A 25,142-nucleotide genomic window follows, 5' to 3' on the forward strand; every position below is an offset into this window, starting at 1 on the left:
ATGACAATTGGGTACTTTTTCCACCACTGCCATTGCAGTACATCATCCCCCTGGAAAGGTGTGCATGTCCTTCTCATTTAACTTCTCCGAGCTTTACCATACAGGACTTCACTACTGTCTCGTCTTTCTCTGCCATTTTTGACACGGTTAACGATGACGACGTAGTGGTGGAGTCGACTTCAAAATACTTTAACCCCTAGTGGAGGTCCTTTAACCCCTAGTGGAGGTCCTTTAACCCCTAGTGGAGGTCCATGGAGGTCCTTTAACCCCTAGTGGAGGTCCATGGAGGTCCTTTAACCCCTAGTTGAGGTCCTTGGAGGTCCTTTAACCCCTAGTGGAGGCCCTTTAACCCCTAGTGGAGGTCCATGGAGGTCCTTTAACCCCTAGTGGAGGTCCATGGAGGTCCTTTAACCCCTAGTGGAGGTCCTTTAACCCCTAGTTGAGGTCCTTGGAGGTCCTTTAACCCCTAGTGGAGGTCCTTTAACCCCTAGTGGAGGTCCTTTAACCCCTAGTGGAGGTCCTTTAACCCCTAGTGGAGGTCCATGGAGATCCTTTAACCCCTAGTGGAGGCCCTTTAACCCCTAGTGGAGGTCCTTTAACCCCTAGTGGAGGTCCTTTAACCCCTAGTGGAGGTCCTTTAACCCCTAGTGGAGGTCCTTTAACCCCTAGTGGAGGTCCTTTAACCCCTAGTGGAGATCCTTTAACCCCTAGTGGAGGTCCTTTAACCCCTAGTGGACGTCCATGGAGGTCCTGTAACCCCTAGTGTGTGGGGTACCTTGGCGATGTGGTAGTGTTGTCTGGCCAGCTCTGACTCTCCTCCCTGCTTGGCGTGGAGGGCTGCCAGCTTATACTCCCTCTGTCTGTTTAGAACACACTGCTTCAACTCTACAGAGAGAGAGGGGAGGAGGGAGAGAGGAGGGAGAGAGAGAAGGGAGGAGGGAGAGAGAGGAGGGAGAGAGGACGGAGAGTGGAGGGAGAGAGAGAATGATATAACAACCAGAATGTTCCAGGGGACTGCGGTAACATTTACAGGCTGGTGTCTGTCTTCATTCAAGCTGGTATCTGTCTTCAAAAATGTGTGTGTGTGATCTACCTGAGTGCCGTGCGTCTGGTTGAATGGGGGTGAGGGGGGAGATTGCGGGCGTATCCGGGGTAACGGCAGTGTGTTTCTGAGGGGGGGGCAGGAGGCGGGGCTTGGGAGGCTGGGCAACAGGCGGAGCCTCCCTCAGAGGCTTCTGATTGGTGAACGGGGAGGGTGTCAGCACTGGGGTTGGCAGCCCCCGCTCTTTGATTGGTTCAGGCTGCTGCACGGGGGCTGGGGAAGGCTTTCCACCTGTGGAGACAGGAGGCGGGATTTCCTCTTCGTTGATCGGTTTTCCTTTCTTGGCTGACGTCATCATGGACTGCAACGTCTAGGGGGAGACGACAAGCAAGCAAACATACAATTCAGCTGACTGGAAAAGTAGACCTTCACATGTCGAATCCCAGGTTTACATATGGCTAGATGAATCTGGGATAATTCATGTTCCTGGAGCCGTTGCGCCTCATAGGATTGCTGATCTAGGATCAGGTCCATCCTGTCCGGTAATCTTGTTCATTATAATCTTAAGGGAAAAACTGGTGATAGATCAGCACTCCTACTGAGACACATCATCATACAACCAGCCCATAGTCTCTGGCTCACCTTCAATCCGCGGTCGTATCTGCGAGCCTTGCTGGTCTCCCCCTCTGCATTGGCGTTGGAGATGGCTGTCTGGTACATGTCAATGCGTTCAGCCAGGCAGGCCTCCAGCCCGGTTGTACCACTAGGAGTGCTGGGGGTGGAGTTAGAGCTGGGAGGGGTGGCAGGTTTCTGAACCTCTTCATCATCATCGTCCTCCAACACCTCATTCAGCTCAGCCTGGGGATGGATAAAGACACAAATGCATAAAACGCACACAGATAGAGAGAGACACACACACACACACACACACACACACACACACACACACACACACACACACACACACACACACACACACACACACACACACACACACACACTTTAGGAAAAGTGTTGCCATTGGGAATGAAACAACAACAGACAGGAGGAAGATGAAGGACAAGAGGAGTGTGAACATGGTGGATACCAGGAGATCATCATCATCCTCCAGATCATCATCATCATCATCATCAAGGTCCTTCATACACAGAGCCGCCATACGCTCAATGTCAGCCATGGGAACTGGAGCTGTGGAGAGGCAGGCAGGCAGGCAGGTCAGACACACAGACACACACACGGTATCAACCCGGTTCTAGTGGTAGGGTCTGTGGAAGTTATTTCTTACAAGATTGGGAGAAGATAATGGGTGAGGATGATGATGATGAATAGGATGATCCTCACCTTTTCCTCTCCCTTTCGTCCCCTGGGACCCGCCCATCAGAGCCAGTAGCTCCGCCTCCAGCTCTTTTTCATTTCCTCCTCCATCCATCCCTCCATCCGGAGACAGATCCAGGAGCAGCCCCATCTTAGAGAGACAAGGAGAGGGAGAAAGAAAGAGAATTGAAAATGCAAATGACTAGTGTTATCAATGACAACTTGACTTACAGTTATCAATGATAATTCATTATCAAATCAATGATCAAAATGAGGTTACCTGTTTGGCTCGCGCTGCCCCCTGTCCCCTGGGCGGGGGGTTCCGACTGTGACTCATGGAGAGAACCTTGTCAACTGACCTGTGCCACAACTACAACAACACAGTAGAACCAAAGAGACATATTGTGACATCTGGCATATAGTTCCAGTAGTTAGCTATTTTCAGCTTTTATCGTACACGTATTGACAGACAAAAATGGACAGCTAGCTACAGGACTTTGTTGAATTTACACTGCATTTAGCTAGTTGGATAACGTTACGTTTCATTGATATCATGGCTGGTAATAACACATTCGTTGACTGCTCACGTTTTGTGTCAGTCTCTGACAACGCCTAGCAACAAATTAGTAGTGACGTTAGCTAGCTATCAACAGCAAATTCATAGTATCATTCATCGCACAAATGTTGTTTATCCTCATTCGATGTTGAGCAGCTCTGACTTGTAGTAGTTAGCTTGTTAACTAGCTAACGTTAGCTTGCTAGAAGCTGCCATGTCATTTGTAAACATTGCCACTAAAAGCGTTGTTTTACCTTGTCATACGTTATCCACGGACCATATGTTGAGCGCTTTCTTAGTTCATACGACGACTGATCATTTCAAAAACATATGAGAGAACGCCAGTCACGTATAAATTACTGCTAGTTAGAGAGCTATTAAAAACAGGAAAAGGTGTGTACATTGGCTACTTCCTACTTCCTGCATTGGGTAACCATTGGCAACGCGACTACCTTGCTTTACGGCGTTTGAAGGACACGCCCAGAAATCGCTGAAAAATATTCTAACAAGTGTCAAACTGTAAGGTCCAGTCAGTTATGTGTAAAAATCTCATATTCGTCACTGAACATTAGATGTGTTTTAATCTTAGCAAGCCATTTGTACTTGGTATGCACTGTAGCTATATGTTTCAGTGAGAGTGTCAAAAGTTTGATAGCTAGCTAGCTAGCAAGAGAGACCACTCACAATCCGTCTTGATCTGCACTGCCAGGTAGGCTAGCTAGCTACCTACAGTTGTGCCCAGACCAAGAGCTTGAGGTGAAACTAAAATCCACCATCAAAATTCAAAAGTATTAGCTAGATAGATGTTATTGGCTAGTTGTCTTTGTTTTGAATGAGATGTTTTGCCAGTGTCATGATATCTGATATAATTGGCAAATCATTGTTAGCTAACTTAGCCAACTGACACTTTGTCTCTGTTTTGTTTTTGCATGACATTTGAAGAGCTAGCTTGGGAGGATGACCAAAAAACGAAAGCAAACCACAAGTAAGACTGAAATAGCCCCCGTTAAATTCACATCAACTGTATATTGGGGTTTAAATGATCTCCAATGCTTTCATTGGTTGAAATCATTCATTCCTAAAGTGAATACCTGGACATAAAACTTTCATCCAACATAGTTGAATTTCTCTGAGATTTTTATTTTACCAGGTAAGTCGACTGAGAACACATTCTCAGTTTCAGCAACAACCTGGGAAATAGTTACATGGATGAAATGAGCCAATTGGAAGCTGGGGATGATTAGGTGACCATGATGGTATGAGGGTCAGATTGGGAATGTAGCCAGGACACCAGGGTTAACACCCCTAGTCTAACAATAAGTGCCATGGGATCTTTTAGTGACCACAGAGAGTCAGAACCCCCATTTAACGACCCATCCAAAAGACAGCACCCTACACAGGGCAATGTCCCCAATTTCTGCCCAATATTTTTTGGGACAAGAGGAAAGAGTGCCTCCTACTGGCCCTCCAACACCACTTCCAGCAGCATCTGGTCTCCAATCCAGGACCAAACCTGCTTAGCTTCAGAAGCAAGCCAGCTGTGGGATGCAGGGTGGTATGCTGCTGACAAGATATTGAAAAACAAAGTGAAAGGTTGCCAGTCCACCTGTTTGCTTGCTAATGTATGTGTAAAAGAAAGGACATTTCCTTAGCATAAAGTTGACATTTTCTCTCCAGGTTTCACACCTCCCCAGCCTAGGTCACTCAGGTCAAGGAAGAGAAAGTGCAGTGATGAGTCAGAGGAGAGCGCCCCCTCTGGAGAGGCAGTGGAAGCACAGCCCTCACACCTAGAGCAGGTAGCCAACAGAAGTTCCATTTGCTGGTTGAGCGTTTGTCAGTTACAATTCAAATGTTGCTATGTTCTAACTGATTCCTCCTCCTCTGCTGTGTGCAGCAGGACACTGAGGGAACAGTGTTAAACACCACCTCTCCTCCTAAAGATCCCCACCGCCCTCTGACGGCCTGTACTACTCATCCATCTCAGCAGGCTAACAAAGCGGGAGATACCACTGCACCGAAGCAAGAGGGTGATCCAGTGGAGGAAAGTCCGGTTGTGCCTGGCTTCGAGGGAGAACAGGCCATTGGAGGGGCTGTGGAGGGGGCGGGCACAGAGGAGTCAGTTCCAACCAATCAGGATGGTGGAGATAGTCCACAGGAAGACCATAGTGTGGAGTCCTCTGTCAAAGATGACGAGGGTAGAGAAGAAGAAGACATCAAGACACAGAGTTTCCTCAGCTTCCCCCCACACCCACTGACTGTAGCACAGCCCCAGCCCCAGCCTTCCCTGCTTCCCTCCAAGGAGGTCAACGTTGGGGACGGGGACAGTCAAACCGACAATGAAGAGGAGCTCGACAGTGAACAGCAGGAGGCTATAGATGACAGAGGTGTTAGTCTGGGTGGTGGGAGGGAGGGTCCACCAGTGGAGGAGGACAGATCTGTGGAAGAACCAGTGAAGAAGAGGAGAAGGAGAATGGGGATGTGTGGTCTGGGAGAGAGAGAGAGGGAGAGGAGGAGAGGAATAGAGGAGCAGTGGCAGAAGGAAAGAAAGAGTGCGACGGAAGGAGGGAGGGAGGGAGAAGAGATGGTGCTGGGGAGGAAAGCGGAGGAGGAGAAAGTGGAGAAAGAGAGAGAGGAGGACATCGGGCAGAGTGGTGATAGTGGTGGTGGTTGTGACAACCTGGTGGCTGTAGAGGGAACTACAGCAGCATCATCCTCTGATCCGTCCCTCCTTTCATTCATCCCTCCGTCCGCTCCTCTGGGGAGTACCACTGAGCAGGGGAAGAAAGAGAAAGAAGAGGAGAAGGAAGAGGGGGAGAAGTTAGATGAGGAGCAGCTTCAGTCAGGGGGAGAGGCCAGCCATGCAGACCCCAGCGAAGTAGCTTATTCTGGGACAGAGCAGGTCACAGGAGAGGGTCTCCGGACTGGCCTGGAGGTGGACCCACTGGGCAGTGAGCAGCCTGTGGTGTTGGTGGAAGAACAGCTAGACACAGAGGGGGTTGTGGAGAAGAACCAGGAGGGGGACAGGGGGGGCTGTGGGTCTAATGAGCCAGAGGAGAGCCCCCTTAGGGCCCCTACACCATCCTCCACCACCACCTCTACCTCTATCCCTCTGGAGGCTGGGGCAGAGAGGGAGCACCACGGAGAGGTTCAGAGCTCACCTACCCAGAGAGAGAGGGGGGCTGAAGATGGGGCAGGGACTGGGACTGTGGTTGACCCCCGGGCACTCATTCTGGTCCCGGCTGACAGAGGAGAGTCCACCATGCCTCCCCCCACAAAGCCAGGTCCTGGAAGGGAGGGGCACAACCAGGCTGCAGTGACACCTGGTGGCTCGGAGGAGAACAACCATGTGAGTGTTTTTGTTGACGTCTTTGTTTGTTACTTTGTTTGTTTGTTTGAGTCCTGATTGTTTGTGTATTTCAGTCCACCACCCCAGACCTGACCAGAGACGATGATGATGCTGTCGTTGACCCGTTTGGAGCGCTGGCTCTGGACTACGTGTCTGACTCTCAACTCAACACCATCACTCTGACGTGAGAGAGGGGGGAGGAAGGAGGGGGGGGGGGTAGATGCAGGCATGAGGGGAGGAGAGAAGTGCTGATATACAGATGTGGGGGCAGGTAGATGAGGAAATGAGAAAGGAAGAGTGAGAGAGAGAGGGATGAGAAGGAGAGATGGGAGAATGAGAGAGAGGGATGATAAGGAGAGATGGGAGAGTGAGAGATAGAGGGACGAGAAGAATAGATGGGAGAGTGAGACAGAGGGACGAGAAGGAGGGATGGTAAAGGAAGAGTGGGAGAGAGATGAGAGTAGATGCAGGGATATCTCCATCTTTACCTCTGGGCCTGGAGACAGAGATGAGAGTAGATGAAGGGATATCTCCACCTCCTCCATCTTTACCTCTGGGTCTGGAGACAGAGATGAGAGTAGATGAAGGGATATCTCCATCTTTACCTCTGGGCCTGGAGACAGAGATGAGAGTAGATGAAGGGATATCTCCACCTCCTCCATCTTTACCTCTGGGTCTGGAGACAGAGATGCGAGTAGATGAAGGGATATCTCCATCTCCTCCATCTTTACCTCTGGGCCTGGAGACAGAGATGAGAATAGATGAAGGGATATCTCCATCTTTACCTCTGGGTCTGGAGACAGAGATGAGAGTAGATGAAGGGATATCTCCACCTCCATCTTTATCTCTGGGTCTGGAGACAGAGATGAGAGTAGATGAAGGGATATCTCCATCTCCTCCATCTTTACCTCTGGGCCTGGAGACAGAGATGAGAGTAGATGAAGGAATATCTCCATCTTTACCTCTGGGCCTGGAGACAGAGATGAGAGTAGATGAAGGGATATCTCCACCTCCTCCATCTTTACCTCTGGGTCTGGAGACAGAGATGAGAGTAGATGAAGGGATATCTCCATCTTTACCTCTGGGTCTGGAGACAGAGATGAGAGTAGATGAAGGGATATCTCCATCTTTACCTCTGGGTCTGGAGACAGAGATGAGAGTAGATGAAGGGATATCTCCACCTCCTCCATCTTTACCTCTGGGTCTGGAGACAGAGATGAGAGTAGATGAAGGGATATCTCCACCTCCTCCATCTTTACCTCTGGGTCTGGAGACAGAGATGAGAGTAGATGAAGGGATATCTCCATCTTTACCTCTGGGTCTGGAGACAGAGATGAGAGTAGATGAAGGGATATCTCTATCTCCTCCATCTTTACCTCTGGGTCTGGAGACAGAGATGAGAGTAGGTGAAGGGATATCTCCATCTTTACCTCTGGGTCTGGAGACAGAGATGAGAGTAGATGAAGGGATATCTCCACCTCCATCTTTATCTCTGGGTCTGGAGACAGAGATGAGAGTAGATGAAGGGATATCTCCATCTCCTCCATCTTTACCTCTGGGCCTGGAGACAGAGATGAGAGTAGATGAAGGAATATCTCCATCTTTACCTCTGGGCCTGGAGACAGAGATGAGAGTAGATGAAGGGATATCTCCACCTCCTCCATCTTTACCTCTGGGTCTGGAGACAGAGATGAGAGTAGATGAAGGGATATCTCCATCTTTACCTCTGGGTCTGGAGACAGAGATGAGAGTAGATGAAGGGATATCTCCATCTTTACCTCTGGGTCTGGAGACAGAGATGAGAGTAGATGAAGGGATATCTCCACCTCCTCCATCTTTACCTATGGGTCTGGAGACAGAGATGAGAGTAGATGAAGGGATATCTCCACCTCCTCCATCTTTACCTCTGGGTCTGGAGACAGAGATGAGAGTAGATGAAGGGATATCTCCATCTTTACCTCTGGGTCTGGAGACAGAGATGAGAGTAGATGAAGGGATATCTCTATCTCCTCCATCTTTACCTCTGGGTCTGGAGACAGAGATGAGAGTAGGTGAAGGGATATCTCCATCTTTACCTCTGGGTCTGGAGACAGAGATGAGAGTAGATGAAGGGATATCTCCATCTTTACCTCTGGGTCTGGAGACAGAGATGAGAGTAGATGAAGGGATATCTCCATCTCCTCCATCTTTACCTCTGGGTCTGGAGACAGAGATGAGAGTAGATGAAGGGATATCTCCATCTTTACCTCTGGGTCTGGAGACAGAGATGAGAGTAGATGAAGGGATATCTCCATCTCCTCCATCTTTACCTCTGGGTCTGGAGACAGAGATGAGAGTAGATGAAGGGATATCTCCACCTCCTCCATCTTTACCTCTGGGCCTGGAGACAGAGATGAGAGTAGATGAAGGGATATCTCCATCTCCTCCATCTTTACCTCTGGGTCTGGAGACAGAGATGAGAGTAGATGAAGGGATATCTCCATCTCCTCCATCTTTACCTATGGGTCTGGAGACAGAGATGAGAGTAGATGAAGGGATATCTCCATCTTTACCTCTGGGTCTGGAGACAGAGATGAGAGTAGATGAAGGGATATCTCCATCTCCTCCATCTTTACCTCTGGGTCTGGAGACAGAGATGAGAGTAGATGAAGGGATATCTCCACCTCCTCCATCTTTACCTCTGGGTCTGGAGACAGAGATGAGAGTAGATGAAGAGATATCTCCACCTCCTCCATCTTTACCTCTGGGTCTGGAGACAGAGATGAGAGTAGATGAAGGGATATCTCCACCTCCTCCATCTTTACCTCTGGGTCTGGAGACAGAGATGAGAGTAGATGAAGGGATATCTCCACCTCCTCCATCTTTACCTCTGGGTCTGGAGACAGAGATGAGAGTAGATGAAGAGATATCTCCACCTCCTCCATCTTTACCTCTGGGTCTGGAGACAGACAGTAGTTGTGTTTTCTCACCGTTCTAAACTAACATCAGAGAAGATCTCCTGCCGGGTCACTGCTTCTACATCATCTGCAGGGTGCCTCTCAAATAGCACCCTATTCCCTACATAGTGCACTACTTTAGACCAGGGCCCTTAGTCAAAAGTAGTGCACTATAAAGGGAAAAGGGTGCCATTTGGGACATAGTGAGCTCCAAAAGTATTATTATTTTTGTCTCTGTACTCCAGCACTTTGGGAGGTTGACATTTTCTTTGGGGGGGGGTGATATTTGTGCGTATGTACATTTCTGGATGTAGTCATTGCGTGCTATGAATATGGGAACAAATACTTCACTTTTTACTACTTTAATACAGACACTACATGACCAAAACTACACACCTGCTCGTCGAGCATCTCATTCCACAATCATGGGTATTAATATGGAGTTGGTCCCCCCTTTACTGCTATAACAGCCTCTACTCTTCTGGGAAGGCTTTCCACTAGATGTTGGAACATTGTTGCAGGGATTTGCTTCCATTTAGCAAGAAGAGCATTAGTGAGGTCGGGCACTGATGTTGGGCGATTAGGCCTGGCTCGCAAACGGCCTTCCAAATCATCCCAAAGGTGTTCGATGGGGTTGAGGTCAGGGCTCTGTGCAGGCCAGTCAAGTTCTTCCACACCAATCTCGGGAAACAATTTCTTTAGCTGAATCCACTAATCTGAAGGGCTGTTCACATGCTTTTGTATATATAGTGTATATAAGTGAATTTGTCCAAATACTTTTGGTCACCTAAAATGGGGGGACTGTGTAAAAAAAGTGCTGTAATTTCTGAAAGGTTCACCCGATATGCATGAAAATACCCTAAAATGAAAGCTGACAGTCTGCACTTTAACCTCATAGTCTTTGTATCATCTCACATCCCAAAGTGCTGGAGTACAGAGCCAAAAATGATCACTGTCAACAGATGAAAGAGATGTAATGACAAATCAATCAGATAGCTAGAAAAAAAGTGTTTGCCAAAGGTGAACAGTTGTGAACGATTGTCCTGAGAGCAAATCATTGTTTCTGTCTGGAACAGCGGTTCCTTTTCTGTTCCTGAGAGCAGATCATTGTTTCTGTCTGGAACAGCGGTTCCTTTTCTGTTCCTGAGAGCAGATCATTGTTTCTGTCTGGAACAGCGGTTCCTTTTCTGTTCCTGAGAGCAGATCAGTCAAACGCTTTTGGGGACCATCTTTCACAGGGTCGCATCATTATTTAACATAAACTATATTTGCTGTCAAATGTAGTACATTTTACCAGTGAACGTAATACATTAAAGGCCTATTATAAACTATTAGCATTGTGAAAAGTCATGTCAAATGGCTTATAACACCGTTAATAACCTCAACTGTTATTCTTTTTGGAAGATTGTTGTATTTTTATCCCACCGAAATTACGGACCACCTGCAGTACCCAGCGATAACCACTGACCTAGATATTTCATCTTGTTTCAGGAACATTACTGGTCAGTTACATTTATCCATCTTCCTAGAACCAGTACACTATTTTAGAACTTTGTATTCACTTGTTTTGAAGCCTACGATAAACCCTTATTCCCCATATAATGCACATGTGGCCCTGGTCAAAAGTAGTGCATTATATAGGGAATGGTGCCATTCTCTGTCTCTCTCTTCCCCTTAACTAGTGAGAAAGAGGAAGAGGAGAAAGAGGAAGGGCATGAAGACGCTACAGAACTGGTCTGTGGCCTGATCAGAGAACTCTCCTACCTAAAGTGAGTCTTCCTCTCTTTTCCCTCCTCTCCCTCCATCCTTCTACTGCTTCACCACTTTCTCCTAGTGATGACCTTTGACCTAATGAACTTTAAAAGTCAGCCTGATCCGCCCCACAGATCTCTGAGCTCTGATTGGCTAGATGGCTGTCTGCTCAGATAGACATAGATTAGGATCTCTCCTCCTTAGTTAACACAGGAGAGGAGGAGAACAGGGGATGAGGTCCTAACCTTAGTTAACACAGGAGAGGAGGAGAACAGGGGATGAGGTCCTAACCTTAGTTAACACAGGAGAGGAGGAGAACGGGGGATGAGGTCCTAACCTTAGTTAACACAGGAGAGGAGGAGAACAGGGGATGAGGTCTTAACCTTAGTTAACACAGGAGAGGAGGAGAACATGGGATGAGGTCTTAACCTTAGTTAACACAGGAGAGGAGGAGAACAGGGGATGAGGTTCTGAACTCTGCTGTTAGCTGTGTCACATGTTCCTTTCCCTCCTTCTTCACTGCTGTTAGCTGTGTCACGTGTTCCTCTCCCTCCTCCTTCACTACTGTTAGCTGTGTCACGTGTTCCTTTCCCTCCTCCTTCACTGCTGTTAGCTGTGTCACGTGTTCCTCTCCCTCCTCCTTCACTACTGTTAGCTGTGTCATGTGTTCCTCTCCCTCCTCTCCTTCACTGCTGTTAGCTGTGTCACGTGTACCTCTCCCTCCTCTCCTTCACTGCTGTTAGCTGTGTCACGTGTACCTCTCCCTCCCCTTCACTGCTGTTAGCTGTGTCACGTGTTCCTCTCCCTCCTCTCCTTCATTACTGTTAGCTGTGTCACGTGTTCCTCTCCCTCCTCCTTCACTGCTGTTAGCTGTGTCACGTGTTCCTCTCCCTCCTCCTTCACTGCTGTTAGCTGTGTCACGTGTTCCTCTCCCTCCTCCTTCACTGCTGTTAGCTGTGTCACGTGTTCCTCTCCCTCCTCCTTCACTACTGTTAGCTGTGTCACATGTTCCTCTCCCTCCTCCTTCACTGCTGTTAGCTGTGTCACGTGTTCCTCTCCCTCCTCCTTCACTGCTGTTAATTGTGTCACGTGTACCTCTCCCTCCCCTTCACTGCTGTTAGCTGTGTCACGTGTTCCTCTCCCTCCTCTCCTTCACTACTGTTAGCTGTGTCACATGTTCCTCTCCCTCCTCCTTCACTGCTGTTAGCTGTGTCACGTGTTCCTCTCCCTCCTCCTTCACTGCTGTTAGCTGTGTCACGTGTTCCTCTCCCTCCTCCTTCACTGCTGTTAGCTGTGTCACGTGTTCCTCTCCCTCCTCCTTCACTACTGTTAGCTGTGTCACGTGTTCCTCTCCCTCCTCCTTCACTACTGTTAGCTGTGTCACGTGTTCCTCTCACTCCTCCATCACTACTGTTAGCTGTGTCACGTGTTCCTCTCACTCCTTCTTCACTACTGTTAGCTGTGTCACGTGTCCCTCTCCCTCCTTCACTACTGTTAGCTGTGTCACATGTTCCTCTCCTTCCTCCTTCACTACTGTTAGCTGTGTCACATGTTCCTCTCCCTACTCCATCATTACTGTTAGCTGTGTCACGTGTTCCTCTCACTCCTTCTTCACTACTGTTAGCTGTGTCACGTGTCCCTCTCCCTCCTTCACTACTGTTAGCTGTGTCACATGTGCCTCTCCCTCCTCCTTCACTACTGTTAGCTGTGTCACATGTTCCTCTCCCTCCTCCATCACTACTGTTAGCTGTGTCACGTGTGCCTCTCCCTCCTCTCCTTCACTACTGTTAGCTGTGTCACGTGTTCCTCTCCCTCCTCTCCTTCACTACTGTTAGCTGTGTCACATGTTCCTCTCCCTCCTCCTTCACTACTGTTAGCTGTGTCACGTGTTCCTCTCCCTCCTCTCCTTCACTGCTGTTAGCTGTGTCACGTGTTCCTCTCCCTCCTCTCCTTCACTGCTGTTAGCTGTACCATGTGTTCCTCTCCCTCCTCTCCTTCACTACTGTTAGCTGTGTCACGTGTTCCTCTCTCTCCTCCTTCACTGCTGTTAGCTGTGCCATGTGTTCCTCTCTCTCCTCCTTCACTGTTGTTAGCTGTACCATGTGGTCCTCTCTCCTCCTTCACTACTGTTAGCTGTGCCATGTGTTCCTCTCTCTCCTCCTTCACTGTTGTTAGCTGTACCATGTGTTCCTCTCTCTCCTCCTTCACTGCTGTTAGCTGTACCATGTGTTCCTCTCTCTCCTCCTTCACTGCTGTTAGCTGTACCATGTGTTCCTCTCTCTCCTCCTTCACTGCTGTTAGCTGTACCATGTGTTCCTCTCTCCTCCTTCACTACTGTTAGCTGTAGCATGTGTTCCTCTCTCCTCCTTCACTACTGTTAGCTGTGCCATGTGTTCCTCTCTCTCCTCCTTCACTGCTGTTAGCTGTAGCATGTGTTCCTCTCTCTCCTCCTTCACTACTGTTAGCTGTGCCATGTGTTCCTCTCTCTCCTCCTTCACTACTGTTAGCTGTGTCACGTGTTCCTCTCTCTCCTCCTTCACTGCTGTTAGCTGTACCATGTGTTCCTCTCTCCTCCTTCACTACTGTTAGCTGTACCATGTGTTCCTCTCTCTCCTCCTTCACTACTGTTAGCTGTAGCATGTGTTCCTCTCTCCTCCTTCACTACTGTTAGCTGTGTCACGTGTTCCTCTCCCTCCTCCTTCACTACTGTTAGCTGTACCATGTGTTCCTCTCTCTCCTCCTTCACTGCTGTTAGCTGTGCCATGAGTTCCTCTCTCTCCTCCTTCACTGCTGTTAGCTGTGCCATGTGTCCCTCTCTCTCCTCCTTCACTGCTGTTAGCTGTGCCATGAGTTCCTCTCTCTCCTCCTTCACTACTGTTAGCTGTGCCATGAGTTCCTCTTCCTCCTCTCCTTCACTACTGTTAGCTGTGTCATGTGTTCCTCTCCCTCCTCTCCTTCACTACTGTTAGCTGTACCACGTGTTCCTCCCCCTCCTCTTTAAGTTCTCTCACCTCAGTCCATAGAGCAGCCAGCTCTCTCAGACGGCCGTTCACCTCCACCTTCGGCCCCCCGCGTCTTGTTGGGGGGTGTTGTTGTGCTGGTCTGTTTTGTGGGTTTGTTCTGTCTGGATTGTGTGGACCAGCTCTCTGAGCTCCACCATGTCTCTCTCCAGCTCTGTGAATTCATCCCTCAATGATGGAGGACCGGTGCAGTTGTGGGACCTGGGCGTGTTCAGTGCTGGGGGGGGGGTGACTATCCTCGTCTGCAGGACAGTTTGAAGGGGTGTGTTCAGTGCTGGTGTGGGGGGGTGACTATCCTCGTCTGCAGTACAGTTTGAAGGGGTGTGTTCAGTGCTGGGGGGGGGGGTGACTATCCTCGGTGTGGGGGGGGTGACTATCCTCGTCTGCAGTACAGTTTGAAGGGGTGTGTTCAGTGCTGGTGTGGGGGGGGTGACTATCCTCGTCTGCAGTACAGTTTGAAGGGGTGTGTTCAGTGCTGGGGGGGGGGGGGGGTGACTATCCTCGTCTGCAGGACAGTTTGAAGGGGTGTGTTCAGTGCTGGGGGAGGGTGACTATCCTCGTCTGCAGGACAGTTTGAAGGGGTGTGTTCAGTGCTGGGGGGGGGGGGGGGGGTGACTATCCTCGTCTGCAGGACAGTTTGAAGGGGTGTGTTCAGTGCTGGGGGGGGGGGTGACTATCCTCGTCTGCAGGACAGTTTGAAGGGGTGTGTTCAGTGCTGGGGGGGGGGTGACTATCCTCGTCTGCAGGACAGTTTGAAGGGGTGTGTTCAGTGCTGGGGGAGGGTGACTATCCTCGTCTGCAGGACAGTTTGAAGGGGTGTGTTCAGTGCTGGGGGGGGGACTATCCTCGGTGTGGGGGGGGTGACTATCCTCGTCTGCAGTACAGTTTGAAGGGGTGTGTTCAGTGCTGGGGGAGGGTGACTATCCTCGTCTGCAGGACAGTTTGAAGGGGTGTGTTCAGTGCTGGGGGGGGTGACTATCCTCGTCTGCAGGACAGTTTGAAGGGGTGTGTTCAGTGCTGGGGGAGGGTGACTATCCTCGTCTGCAGGACAGTTTGAAGGGGTGTGTTCAGTGCTGGGGGAGGGGGGGGTGACTATCCTCGTCTGCAGGACAGTTTGAAGGGGTGTGTTCAGTGCTGGGGGGGTGACTATCCTCGTCTGCAGGACAGTTTGAAGGGGTGTGTTCAGTGCTGGGGGGGGGGGGGGGGGGTGACTATCCTCGTCTGCAGGACAGTTTGAAGGGGTGTGTTCAGTGCTGGGGGGGGGGGGGGGTGACTATCCTCGTCTGCAGGACAGTTTGAAGGGGTGTGTTCAGTGCTGGGGGGGGTGACTATCCTCGTCTGCAGGACAGTTTGAAGGGGTGTGTTCAGTGCTGGGGGGGGGGGGGGGGGGTGACTATCCTCGTCTGCAGGACAGTTTGAAGGGGTGTGTTCAGTGCTGGGGGGGGTGACTATCCTCGTCTGCAGGACAGTTTGAAGGGGTGTGTTCAGTGCTGGGGGGGGGGTGACTATCCTCGTCTGCAGGACAGTTTGAAGGGGTGTGTTCAGTGCTGGGGGGGGGGTGACTATCCTCGTCTGCAGGACAGTTTGAAGGGGTGTGTTCAGTGCTGGGGGGGGGGGGGGGGTGACTATCCTCGTCTGCAGGACAGTTTGAAGGGGTGTGTTCAGTGCTGGGGGGGGGGTGACTATCCTCGTCTGCAGGACAGTTTGAAGGGGTGGGTTCAGTGCTGGGGGGGGGGGGGGGTGACTATCCTCGTCTGCAGGACAGTTTGAAGGGGTGTGTTCAGACTGACTCAGGATGGGGGAGTCTCGTCACAGGGAGAGATCTTGTCCTGCTATGCTCTCTCTTTGATCTCTCTCTCAATTCAATTTCAATTCAATTCCAAGGGCAGTATTGGCATAGGAAACATATGTTTACATTGCCTAAAGCAATCTCACACCTCTCAAGATCAAACCAACTACATTTGCATGACAGTGGTGATCAGATGTTTTGTAAGTAGTAGTAAAAACAGACAAATAGCAACTGAAAATAATATCACTCTCTCCCAATGCATCTCTTCCTCCCTCACCTATCCTTCTCTTTTCTCTCCCTCTTTTCTTTCCTCCCTCCCTCCATCTCTATCTCTCCCTTCTTCATCCCTTTCTCTTTCAGTCGGGTCGTGATGGCTACCCATCGGGAGCTAGAGTCTCTTCGCCGTGGCAACAAGACAGCGAGGCCTCCCCCACGCCGCGTCTTCCCCCCACGACGCTCTGAGATCTAAACTATCTCCCAAATAGCACCCTATTCCCTATATAGTGCCCTACTTTTGACCTGGGTCCATAGACACTATATAGGGAATAAGGCTCTGGTCAACAGTAGTACACTATATAGGGAATAAGGTGCCATTTGGGACCAACAGCGAACCATCATCGCAACGCCCCCAAAGGCTCATGGGAAAGTCTTCACATAGCGGAGGCTCACTTGAAGTTATTTTGTATTTATGTTTTGACTTGAAAACTCAAGATCAGTTTGAGAACAATGATCCAAAGTATCAACTCAGATTAGAACTGAATGTTTGTCAAGTTATATGGACACAACCTTATAATAATAAAGACGGTTTATAATACCATTTAAGGGTTATTTTCTTCTGCTCTGTCTTTCCTAATGCTGAGGACATCAGTTTGGAACAGTATGTAGTTACTGTGTTTTGTAGAATGTGTTTTAAAATAAATCATTACTAAGGTGAATCTTTGGTTATTGTACATCTCCTCATCTCAGTCGTGGCTCCATGAAACATGTTGCTTTTATAACTAACCAGTCTAAAAAGATTCCCAGCATAAAGACCACCTTTACCACTAAGATCTAAAGTCCACCTGTAGACAATGCCCTATATAGTGCACTACTTTAGACCACAGCCCTATATTGTGCACTACCAGCATAGCATAGGAGAGCTAGGAACACAAGCATTTTGCTACACCCGCAATAACATCTGCTAAATATGTGTATGTTACCAATAACATTTGCTAAATATGTGTATGTGACTAATAAAATGTGATTTATTTGATTTGCGAACAAGGCAGAAAGTAACCTCCACTGCAGCCGATTGTGTTGACGAGCTGGAACGCGCTCTGTATTACGTTGGGTTGAAAGTTGCCGATGTACAGCACTGATCTTGGGTCAGTGTTCCATTATTTTCTGGTCGGCTTGGGGAGAGAAAGCTGATCCTAGTTAAGTTACTACACTACCGTTCAAAAGTTTGGGGTCATTTAGAAATGTCCTTGTTTTTGAAAGGAAAGTACTTTTTTTTGTCCGTTAAAATAACATCAAATTGATCAGAAATACAGTGTAGACATTGATAATTATAGAGCATTGGTTAAATGAGGACATTCATACTATGGAAGAGTGGAGCGGTAGACTGAAAGAACTGTATTTAATGGAAAAGATCACCTATAACATAAAACTGCAGACAGATTTAGTCTACTTGAAAAGGATGGGAACCGCTCGTTGTAAATAATATTGTGTAGACACGACTCAGTCTCCGAGCAACCAAACATATGATAATTGTATATATATATATATATATATTATTTTATTGTTTAATTATTATTACTTTAGTTTCTTCGTTGTAAAGTTATCTTGTTTATTGTATAGCCTACTTGTTGGTGTCTCAGACGACCAGAACCTTAATAATAATCCCCACACTTACGTCACAGACAATAATTCTACTAGTTGACCGCACGGACACACAGCAGGATACTGACACTCAGTCCGCGGTGGTCGGGAATGCGTTTTGGGGCTGGACACACCGCGAACCAGCCCCTACTGTTGTCGATCACAGATACTAATGCCAAGTTCACGTGCAATCGGAGTTATCGGAAATACCTAGTTCCGATTGGGAAGTTTCACTTGAATGACCATCAAAATTGGAATTACAGGTGTGAAACGGAGAAAATGTTGTTGCCAATCTATTGGCTTATGAATTGTTCCGACTTGAAAAGAACGTGAACACAATCATGTCGGAGTTACGACTTCCCATTGTCCAGTGTCATAGGAGAATATAAGCCAGCATTATACAGCATTCAAGTGCTAGTCGGAACTAGGAAACTGACATTTTTGACTCGCTAACATGATTGACACCGTAATAATCATAATGAATCGGCCTTGGAAGAGCCACAAGTGTCAACCAACATAATTCATTATTGTACATTAACCTGTTTAACTTGTATTAAATGCATTATGAAGAAAATTGTGTGATTTAGGCTCCACGAAATATGAAATGCGTTATGAAGAATACCGTGTACTGTTGCCTTCACGAAAAAAAGGGCCTTTCTGACTACAAGTGCACCAGTATCCCAAAGTATTAAGCGAAATCAAACATAGAAAACAGCAGTGGCATTAATAAAAATGTTTTTCCCACGGATTAAGTCGCATATAAATGTGTGTCTTTCTCACAAATTCTGATCAGAAAGTCTGCTCAGAAAAATCGAAAACAGTATATATAGCAATACAAACACCATTTATAAAACGGGATTAAATAAATACAACATTAAGGTATATTCATAACGTTCAATAATGAAGAAAAAAATTGAAATATAGGCTATCGTGTTTAAATTCTTGTCTTTTCTCACGAATTAAGTAACAAAAAAAATGCTGAAACACATTATGTACATGCACGAATTGAATGTGAGATTGTGTTGTCAAATTGGCCTGAACCGGTTTTGAGTGACCATTTACAATTTATTTACAATAAATTTACAGAATAATAGCAAACCACTCAATTCAATTGGACACACGTCGATTCACGGGAGACTGCCAGGGTTGGGTCACTAACCTTGATTTACAGAACAGTGATAATTAATGGCCCATCTCAGGTTCCTATAGACAACAATGGTTTGATGACTGTCCATCTGTGGAGCATTCTAGAAGGACTGATCCAGAAAGCTGGTTGTGTGTCTTCTACTGCCCTACTTAGTCTGTTCATTTGGGAGGTAAAGATTGCCTATTGACAAGATTGAAACAGTGTCTGTTTCCTTACATCAGTGTTTCCCAACAGCACACATCGTTGTTGTAGCTCCGGACAAACTCACCTGATTCAACTCATTGAGGGCTTGATGATTAGCTGCCACCACATCACAGTCTACAAACTAGTCAGTCTGTTCCAAACGACTTCTAAGCTAAATGTCCACTCGTAAATCCTGTTACAACTGTCCGCATCCAGTGTGTTAGAGACGCTAAAGGAAGTCGCCAACACAACAGCCTGAACAGTCTCTTCAGCGCTTCTCTCGCTCTGGTCCCACCCATCTCGCAACAACAAGTATCCTCAGGCCTGGGGCAGTGTACCAACCCATCTCCCAACAAGTATCCTCAGGCCTGGGGCAGTGTACCAACGGCCTGGACCAGAGTTAGGCTTTTCCGACTTGACCAGTGGTGGAAAAAGTACCCACTTGTCATACTTGAGTAAAAGTAAAGATACCATAATATAAAATGACTCAAGTATAAGTGAATGGCACCCGGTAAAATACTACTTGAGTAAAAGTCTAAAAGTAAATGGTTTAAAATATACTTAAGTATCTAAAGTAAATGTAATTGCTAAAATTTACTTAGGTATCAAAAGTAAAAAGTAAAGCAAACCAGATGGCACCTTTGTTGTTCTTTATTAATTTACAGATGGCCAGGGACACACTCCAACACCATTTATAAACGAAGCATGTGTTTAGTGAGTCGGCCAGATCAGATGCAGTAGGGATGTTCTCTTGATAAGTGTGATTTAAACAATTGTCGTGTCCTGATAAGCATTCAAAATGTAAAGAATAGTTTTGGGTATCAGGGAAAATGTACGGAGTAAAAAGTACATCATTTTCTTTAGGAATGTAGTGAAGTAAAGTCAGTCCAGATAACCCAAAAACTACTTAAGTAGTACTTTCAAGTATTTCACACCAATGGACGTGACAGACAGAACTGTAGGTGGTTTCGACCAGGGGACAATGGTGCTCGTTGGCGGCTTGGGCCCCGGTGGCCCCGCAGAGAGGGAAGTCACATAGCCGCAGGTACGGGCACATCATGTCCCCATCCTGGTCCTTGAGACTGTGGGACGCATAAAGACTCAGACTCCCCGTTGTGTTTGCAGAAGCCGCAGAACTTGCGCTCAGGTGATGGCACCTCCTCCGGCGTGTCTCTCCCACTCTGGCCCCAGGTTCCAGCGGGGGATCTGGACGCTGCTGTAGGGGGCTCGGGACCCTCGGTGCTGCTCGGCCATATTTTATTTATTTATTTTTATTTCACCTTTATTTAACCAGGTAGGCTAGTTGAGAACAAGCTCTCATTTGCAACTGCGACCTGGCCAAGATAAAGCAAAGCAGTGTGAACAGACAACAACACAGAGTTACACATGGAGTAAACAATAAACAAGTCAATAACATAGTAGGAAAGAAAAAAAAGAGAATCTATATACAATGTGTGCAAAAGGCATGAGGTAGGCAATAAATAGGCCATAGGAGCGAATAATTACAATTTAGCAGATTAACACTGGGGTGATAAATCAGATGATCATGTGCAAATAGAGATACTGGTGTGCAAAAGAGCAGAAAAGTAAATAAATAAAAACAGTATGTGGATGAGGTAGGTCAATTTGGGTGGGCTATATACCGATGGACTATGTACAGCTGCAGCGATCGGTTAGCTGCTCAGATAGCAGATGTTTAAAGTTGTTGAGGGAGATAAAAGTCTCCAACTTCAGAGATTTTTGCAATTCGTTCCAGTCGCAGGCAGCAGAGAACTGGAAGGAAAGGCGGCCAAATTAGGTTTTGGCTTTAGGGGTGATCAGTGAGATACACCTGCTGGAGCGCGTGCTACGGGTGGGTGTTGCCATCGTGACCAGTGAACTGAGATAAGGCGGCGCTTTACCTAGCATAGCCTTGTAGATGACCTGGAGCTAGTGGGTCTGACGACAAACATGCAGCGAGGGCCAGCCGACTAGAGCATACAGGTCGCAGTGGTGGGTGGTATAAGGTGCTTTAGTAACAAAACGGATGGCACTGTGATAAACTGCATCCAGTTTGCTGAGTAGAGTATTGGAAGCTATTTTGTAGATGACGTCGCCGAAGTCGAGGATCGGTAGGATAGTCAGTTTTACTAGGGTAAGTTTGGCGGCGTGAGTGAAGGAGGCTTTGTTGCGAAATAGAAAGCCGACTCGATTTAATTTTGGATTGGAGATATTTGATATGAGTCTGGAAGGAGAGTTTACAGTCTAGCCAGACACCTAGGTACTTATAGATGTCCACATATTCTAGGTCGGAACCATCCAGGGTGGTGATGCTAGTCGGGCGTGCGGGTGCAGACAGCGACCGGTTGAAAAGCATGCTTTTGGTTTTACTAGCATTTAAGAGCAGTTGGGAGGCCACGGAAGGAGTGTTGTATGGCATTAAAGCTCGTTTGGAGGTTAGATAGCACAGTGCCCAAGGAAGGGCCAGAAGTATACAGAATGGTGTCGTCTGCGTAGAGGTGGATCAGGGAATCGCCCGCAGCAAGAGCAACATCATTGATATATACAGAGAAAAGAGTCGGCCCGAGAATTGAACCCTGTGGTACCCCCATAGAGACTGCCAGAGGACCGGACAACATGCCCTCCGATTTGACACACTGAACTCTGTCTGCGAAGTAGTTGGTGAACCAGGCAAGGCAGTCATTAGAAAAACCGAGGCTACTGAGTCTGCCGATAAGAATATGGTGATTGACAGAGTCGAAAGCCTTGGCCAGGTCGATGAAGACGGCTGCACAGTACTGTCTTTTATCGATGGCTGTTATGATATCGTTTAGTACCTTGAGCGTGGCTGAGGTGCACCCGTGACCGGCTCGGAAACCGGATTGCACAGCGGAGAAGGTACGGTGGGATTCGAGATGGTCAGTGATCTGTTTGTTGACTTGGCTTTCGAAGACCTTAGATAGGCAGGGCAGGATGGATATAGGTCTGTAACAGTTTGGGTCCAGGGTGTCTGCCCCTTTGAAGAGGGGGATAACCGCGGCAGCTTTCCAATCCTTGGGGATCTCAGATGATACGAAGGAGAGGTTGAACAGGCTGGTAATAGGGGGTGCGACAATGGCGGCGGACAGTTTCAGAAATAGAGGGTCCAGATTGTCAAGCCCAGCTGATTTGTATGGGTCCAGGTTTTGCAGCTCTTTCAGAACATCTGCTATCTGGATTTGGGTAAAGGAGATGCTGGGGAGGCTTGGGCGAGTAGCAGCGGGGGGGGCGGGGGGCGGAGCTGTTGGCCAAGGTTGGAGTAGCCAGGAGGAAGGCATGGCCAGCCGTTGAGAAATGCTTGTTGAAGTCTTCGATTATCACGGATTTATCGGTGGTGACCGTGTTACCTAGCCTCAGTGCAGTGGGCAGCTGGGAGGAGGTGCTCTTGTTCTCCATGGACTTTACAGTGTCCCAGAACTTTTTGGAGTTAGAGCTACAGGATGCAAATTTCTGCTTGAAAAAGCTGGCCTTTGCTTTCCTGACTGACTGCGTGTATTGGTTCCTGACTTCCCTGAACAGTTGCATATCGCGGGGACTATTCGATGCTATTGCAGTTCGCCACAGGATGTTTTTGTGCTGGTCGAGGGCAGTAAGGTCTGGAGTGAACCAAGGGCTATATCTGTTCTTAGTTCTGCATTTTTTGAACGGAGCATGCTTGTCTAAGATGGTGAGGAAGTTACTTTTAAAGAATGACCAGGCATCCTCAACTGACGGGATGAGGTCAATATCCTTCCAGGATACCTGGGCCAGGTCGATTAGAAAGGCCTGCTCGCAGAAGTGTTTTAGGGAGCGTTTGATAGTGATGAGGGGTGGTCGTTTGATCGCGGACCCGTAGCGGATACAGGCAATGAGGAAGTGATCGCTGAGATCCTGATTGAAGACAGCAGAGGTGTATTTGGAGGGCAAGTTGGTCAGGATAATGTCTATTAGGGTGCCCATGTTTACGGATTTAGGGTTGTACCTGGTGGGTTCCTTGATGATTTGTGTGAGATTGAGGGCATCTAGCTTAGATTGTAGGACTGCCGGGGTGTTAAGCATATCCCAGTTTAGGTCACCTAACAGAACAAACTCTGAAGCTAGATGGGGGCGATCAATTCACAGATGGTGTCCAGGGCACAGCTGGGAGCTGAGGGGGGGTCGGTAGCAGGCGGCAACAGTGAGAGACTTATTTCTGGAGAGATTAATTTTTTTAATTAGAAGTTCGAACTGTTTGGGCATAGACCTGGAAAGTATGACAGAACTTTGCAGGCTCTCCTCCCCCTCTTGACGGAAAGTGTTATAGTTGGGTATGGAAATCTCAGAATTTTTGGTGGCCTTCCTAAGCCAGGATTCAGACACGGCAAGGACATCAGGGTTGGCAGAGTGTGCTAAAGCAGTGAGTAAAACAATCTTAGGGAGGAGGCTTCTGATGTTGACATGCATGAAACCAAGGCTTTTTCGATCACAGAAGTCAACAAATGAGGGTGCCTGGGGACATGCAGGGCCTGGGTTTACCTCCACATCACCCGAGGAACAGAGGAGTAGTAGGATGAGGGTGCGGCTAAAGGCTATCAAAACTGGTGTCCTAGAGCGTTGGGGACAAGGAATAAAAGGAGCAGATTTATGGGCGTGGTAGAATATATTCAGGGCATAATGTGCAGACAGGGGTATGGTGGGGTGTGGGTACAGCGGAGGTAAACCCAGGCACTGGGTGATAAGAGAGGTTGTATCTCTGGACATGCTGGTTATAATGGGTGAGGTCACCGCATGTGTGGGAGGTGGGACAAAGGAGGTATCAGAGGTATTAGGAGTGGAACTACAGGCTCCATTGAAAACTGAAACAATGATAACTCACCCGAACAACAGTATACAAGGCATATTGATATTTGAGAGAGACATATAGTAAGGCATAAAGTAATCGCAGGTCTTGATTGGGAGAGCTAGCTAAAACAACAGGTGAGACAACAGCAGCTAGTCAGCTAACACAACAGCAGGTAAAATGGCGATGACTAGGCAGAGAGGGTCGGATTAACTACACACAGAGCCTGAGTTCGCGGCTGGGGCCGACAGATAAACACAAATAAACAGAATGGAGTACCGTGTTTAATGGACAGTCCAGCAGGCATCAGCTTTGTAGCCAAGTGATCGTAGTGTCCATTGGGGAGCAGTGGATGGAACAGGGAGGCCGTCACCACGTTAGCACACGGCGTTTAAAGTTAGTAGCCCGGGGGTGGTCTGCTCAGACGGAGGCCGGTTGAGGGCACAGCGGATGGAGTATTCGTCGGCAGACCAGACGTGGTGGTGCGGCGGGGCGCCGTGTCGACAGAGAATCCAAGCCAGATGGCGAAAGAAGTATTGTAGAATTTTATTTGCTAACTGGTGCTAGCTTCGTGGCAGTGGCGTTAGGGGATAGCTTCGGTACTGGGTGCCACCGAGGGTGCAAGCTAGCTGTGAGCTAGCTAGCTGCAAGCTACCTGTGAGGATCAGAAGTAGTGGCTCAGGGATTACGGCAGGAATCCGGCGTTGTTGTGGGGAGACAGTCCGATGTTGGTAGATTGGCGAGTAATATCCAGGCTAAGAACAGGGTTGGTGTCTGTGCAGAAGGTAAAAGCCGCTAGCAGTGGCTAAAAATGACTAAATAGCTGATTAGCTACTGGAGGTTCTTGAAAGTGTTCCAAAGTTAAAAAATAATAGCGATTCCGTATCACATTGGGTGAGGCAGGTTACCGGAAGGTATAATCGAATTAAAAATCGAAAAGAGATAGGAAAAAAAATTAAAATAATTACAAAAAAATACGAAAAATACAAAAGTACATCTGGATTGCGTCAGTGTAAAGGAGCGTCTTCATGCAAAAGGACGATTTCTGAATCCAGGGGTTCCATTTCGTGCCGTAGGGGTGGTGTCGCCACAGGTGTTATCGGTGACAGCAAGGCTCGCGGCAGAAACTCTTCAAATTCCACCATGGTCGAGCATATCCCGGAGTCATGACCCTCAACGGTTGACGGTTCTGAGGTGAAGTTTCCTAACTTCATCTCCCGCACTAGGTCAGCCAGCTTCAAGTAGTCCCGCCACGGGTCGAAACTCTTGTTTTCGGACTCCATGTAAGGCGGTAGGTCTATGAGTTGACAAATCATAGCGTTCATTCTCACACTTGTATTTTTTTAGCCCAACAGACTAGTGTCTGATAACGATCAGAATG

General features: G+C 48.0%; 2 protein-coding genes and 1 pseudogene across 8 annotated transcripts in view; 1 reads left to right on the forward strand and 2 right to left on the reverse strand.

The window, feature by feature from the left end:
- The window catches only part of cc2d1a (coiled-coil and C2 domain containing 1A), a 35,913-nt gene extending 32,569 nt beyond the window's left edge, over positions 1 to 3,344 (reverse strand). For 2 of the 4 annotated variants that reach the window (XR_011673540.1, XR_011673539.1), the window contains exons 1-7: positions 3,167 to 3,344; positions 2,637 to 2,726; positions 2,384 to 2,507; positions 2,130 to 2,230; positions 1,685 to 1,900; positions 1,094 to 1,412; positions 776 to 885 (exon numbers count right to left, since the gene is read on the reverse strand). Coding sequence is in view for 2 of the 4 variants with exons in the window: in XM_071389935.1 (XP_071246036.1) it covers positions 776 to 885; positions 1,094 to 1,412; positions 1,685 to 1,900; positions 2,130 to 2,230; positions 2,384 to 2,507; positions 2,637 to 2,693 (927 nt within the window). In the remaining 2 variants the exon portion in view is untranslated. The remainder of the gene's footprint in view (positions 1 to 775; positions 886 to 1,093; positions 1,413 to 1,684; positions 1,901 to 2,129; positions 2,231 to 2,383; positions 2,508 to 2,636; positions 2,727 to 3,166) is intronic. The other 2 variants (XM_071389935.1, XM_071389934.1) reach the window with 1 other exon arrangement.
- LOC139568199 (histone-lysine N-methyltransferase SETD1B-like) lies at positions 3,309 to 16,688 on the forward strand. 4 transcript variants are annotated; one of them, XM_071389936.1, is made up of 7 exons: positions 3,309 to 3,431; positions 3,855 to 3,897; positions 4,590 to 4,708; positions 4,807 to 6,258; positions 6,333 to 6,442; positions 10,877 to 10,963; positions 16,116 to 16,688. In XM_071389936.1, exons 2-7 carry the CDS (start codon positions 3,870 to 3,872, stop codon positions 16,222 to 16,224), a joined length of 1,905 nt encoding a protein of 634 aa, XP_071246037.1. In that variant the 5' UTR covers positions 3,309 to 3,431; positions 3,855 to 3,869; the 3' UTR covers positions 16,225 to 16,688. The 4 variants fall into 4 exon arrangements, with proteins under 4 accessions (XP_071246037.1, XP_071246039.1, XP_071246040.1 ...); XM_071389938.1 differs by having other exon boundaries at positions 4,810 to 6,258; XM_071389937.1 differs by lacking the exon at positions 3,309 to 3,431 and adding an exon at positions 3,443 to 3,621.
- Positions 16,689 to 19,852: 3,164 nt separating this feature from the next.
- LOC139541623 (nanos homolog 3-like) lies at positions 19,853 to 25,142 on the reverse strand (annotated as a pseudogene).

Source organism: Salvelinus alpinus, chromosome 2, assembly GCF_045679555.1.
Source record: "Salvelinus alpinus chromosome 2, SLU_Salpinus.1, whole genome shotgun sequence".
NCBI lineage: Eukaryota > Metazoa > Chordata > Actinopteri > Salmoniformes > Salmonidae > Salvelinus > Salvelinus alpinus.

Bases quoted from the DNA above. Each gene is read 5' to 3' on its own strand.
- LOC139568199 (XM_071389936.1), top strand. From the start codon at position 3,870: ATGACCAAAAAACGAAAGCAAACCACAA. The intron at 4,709-4,806 runs GTAGCCAACAGA...TGCTGTGTGCAG, and splicing joins AGCCCTCACACCTAGAGCAG to CAGGACACTGAGGGAACAGT. The intron at 6,259-6,332 runs GTGAGTGTTTTT...TGTGTATTTCAG, and splicing joins GCTCGGAGGAGAACAACCAT to TCCACCACCCCAGACCTGAC.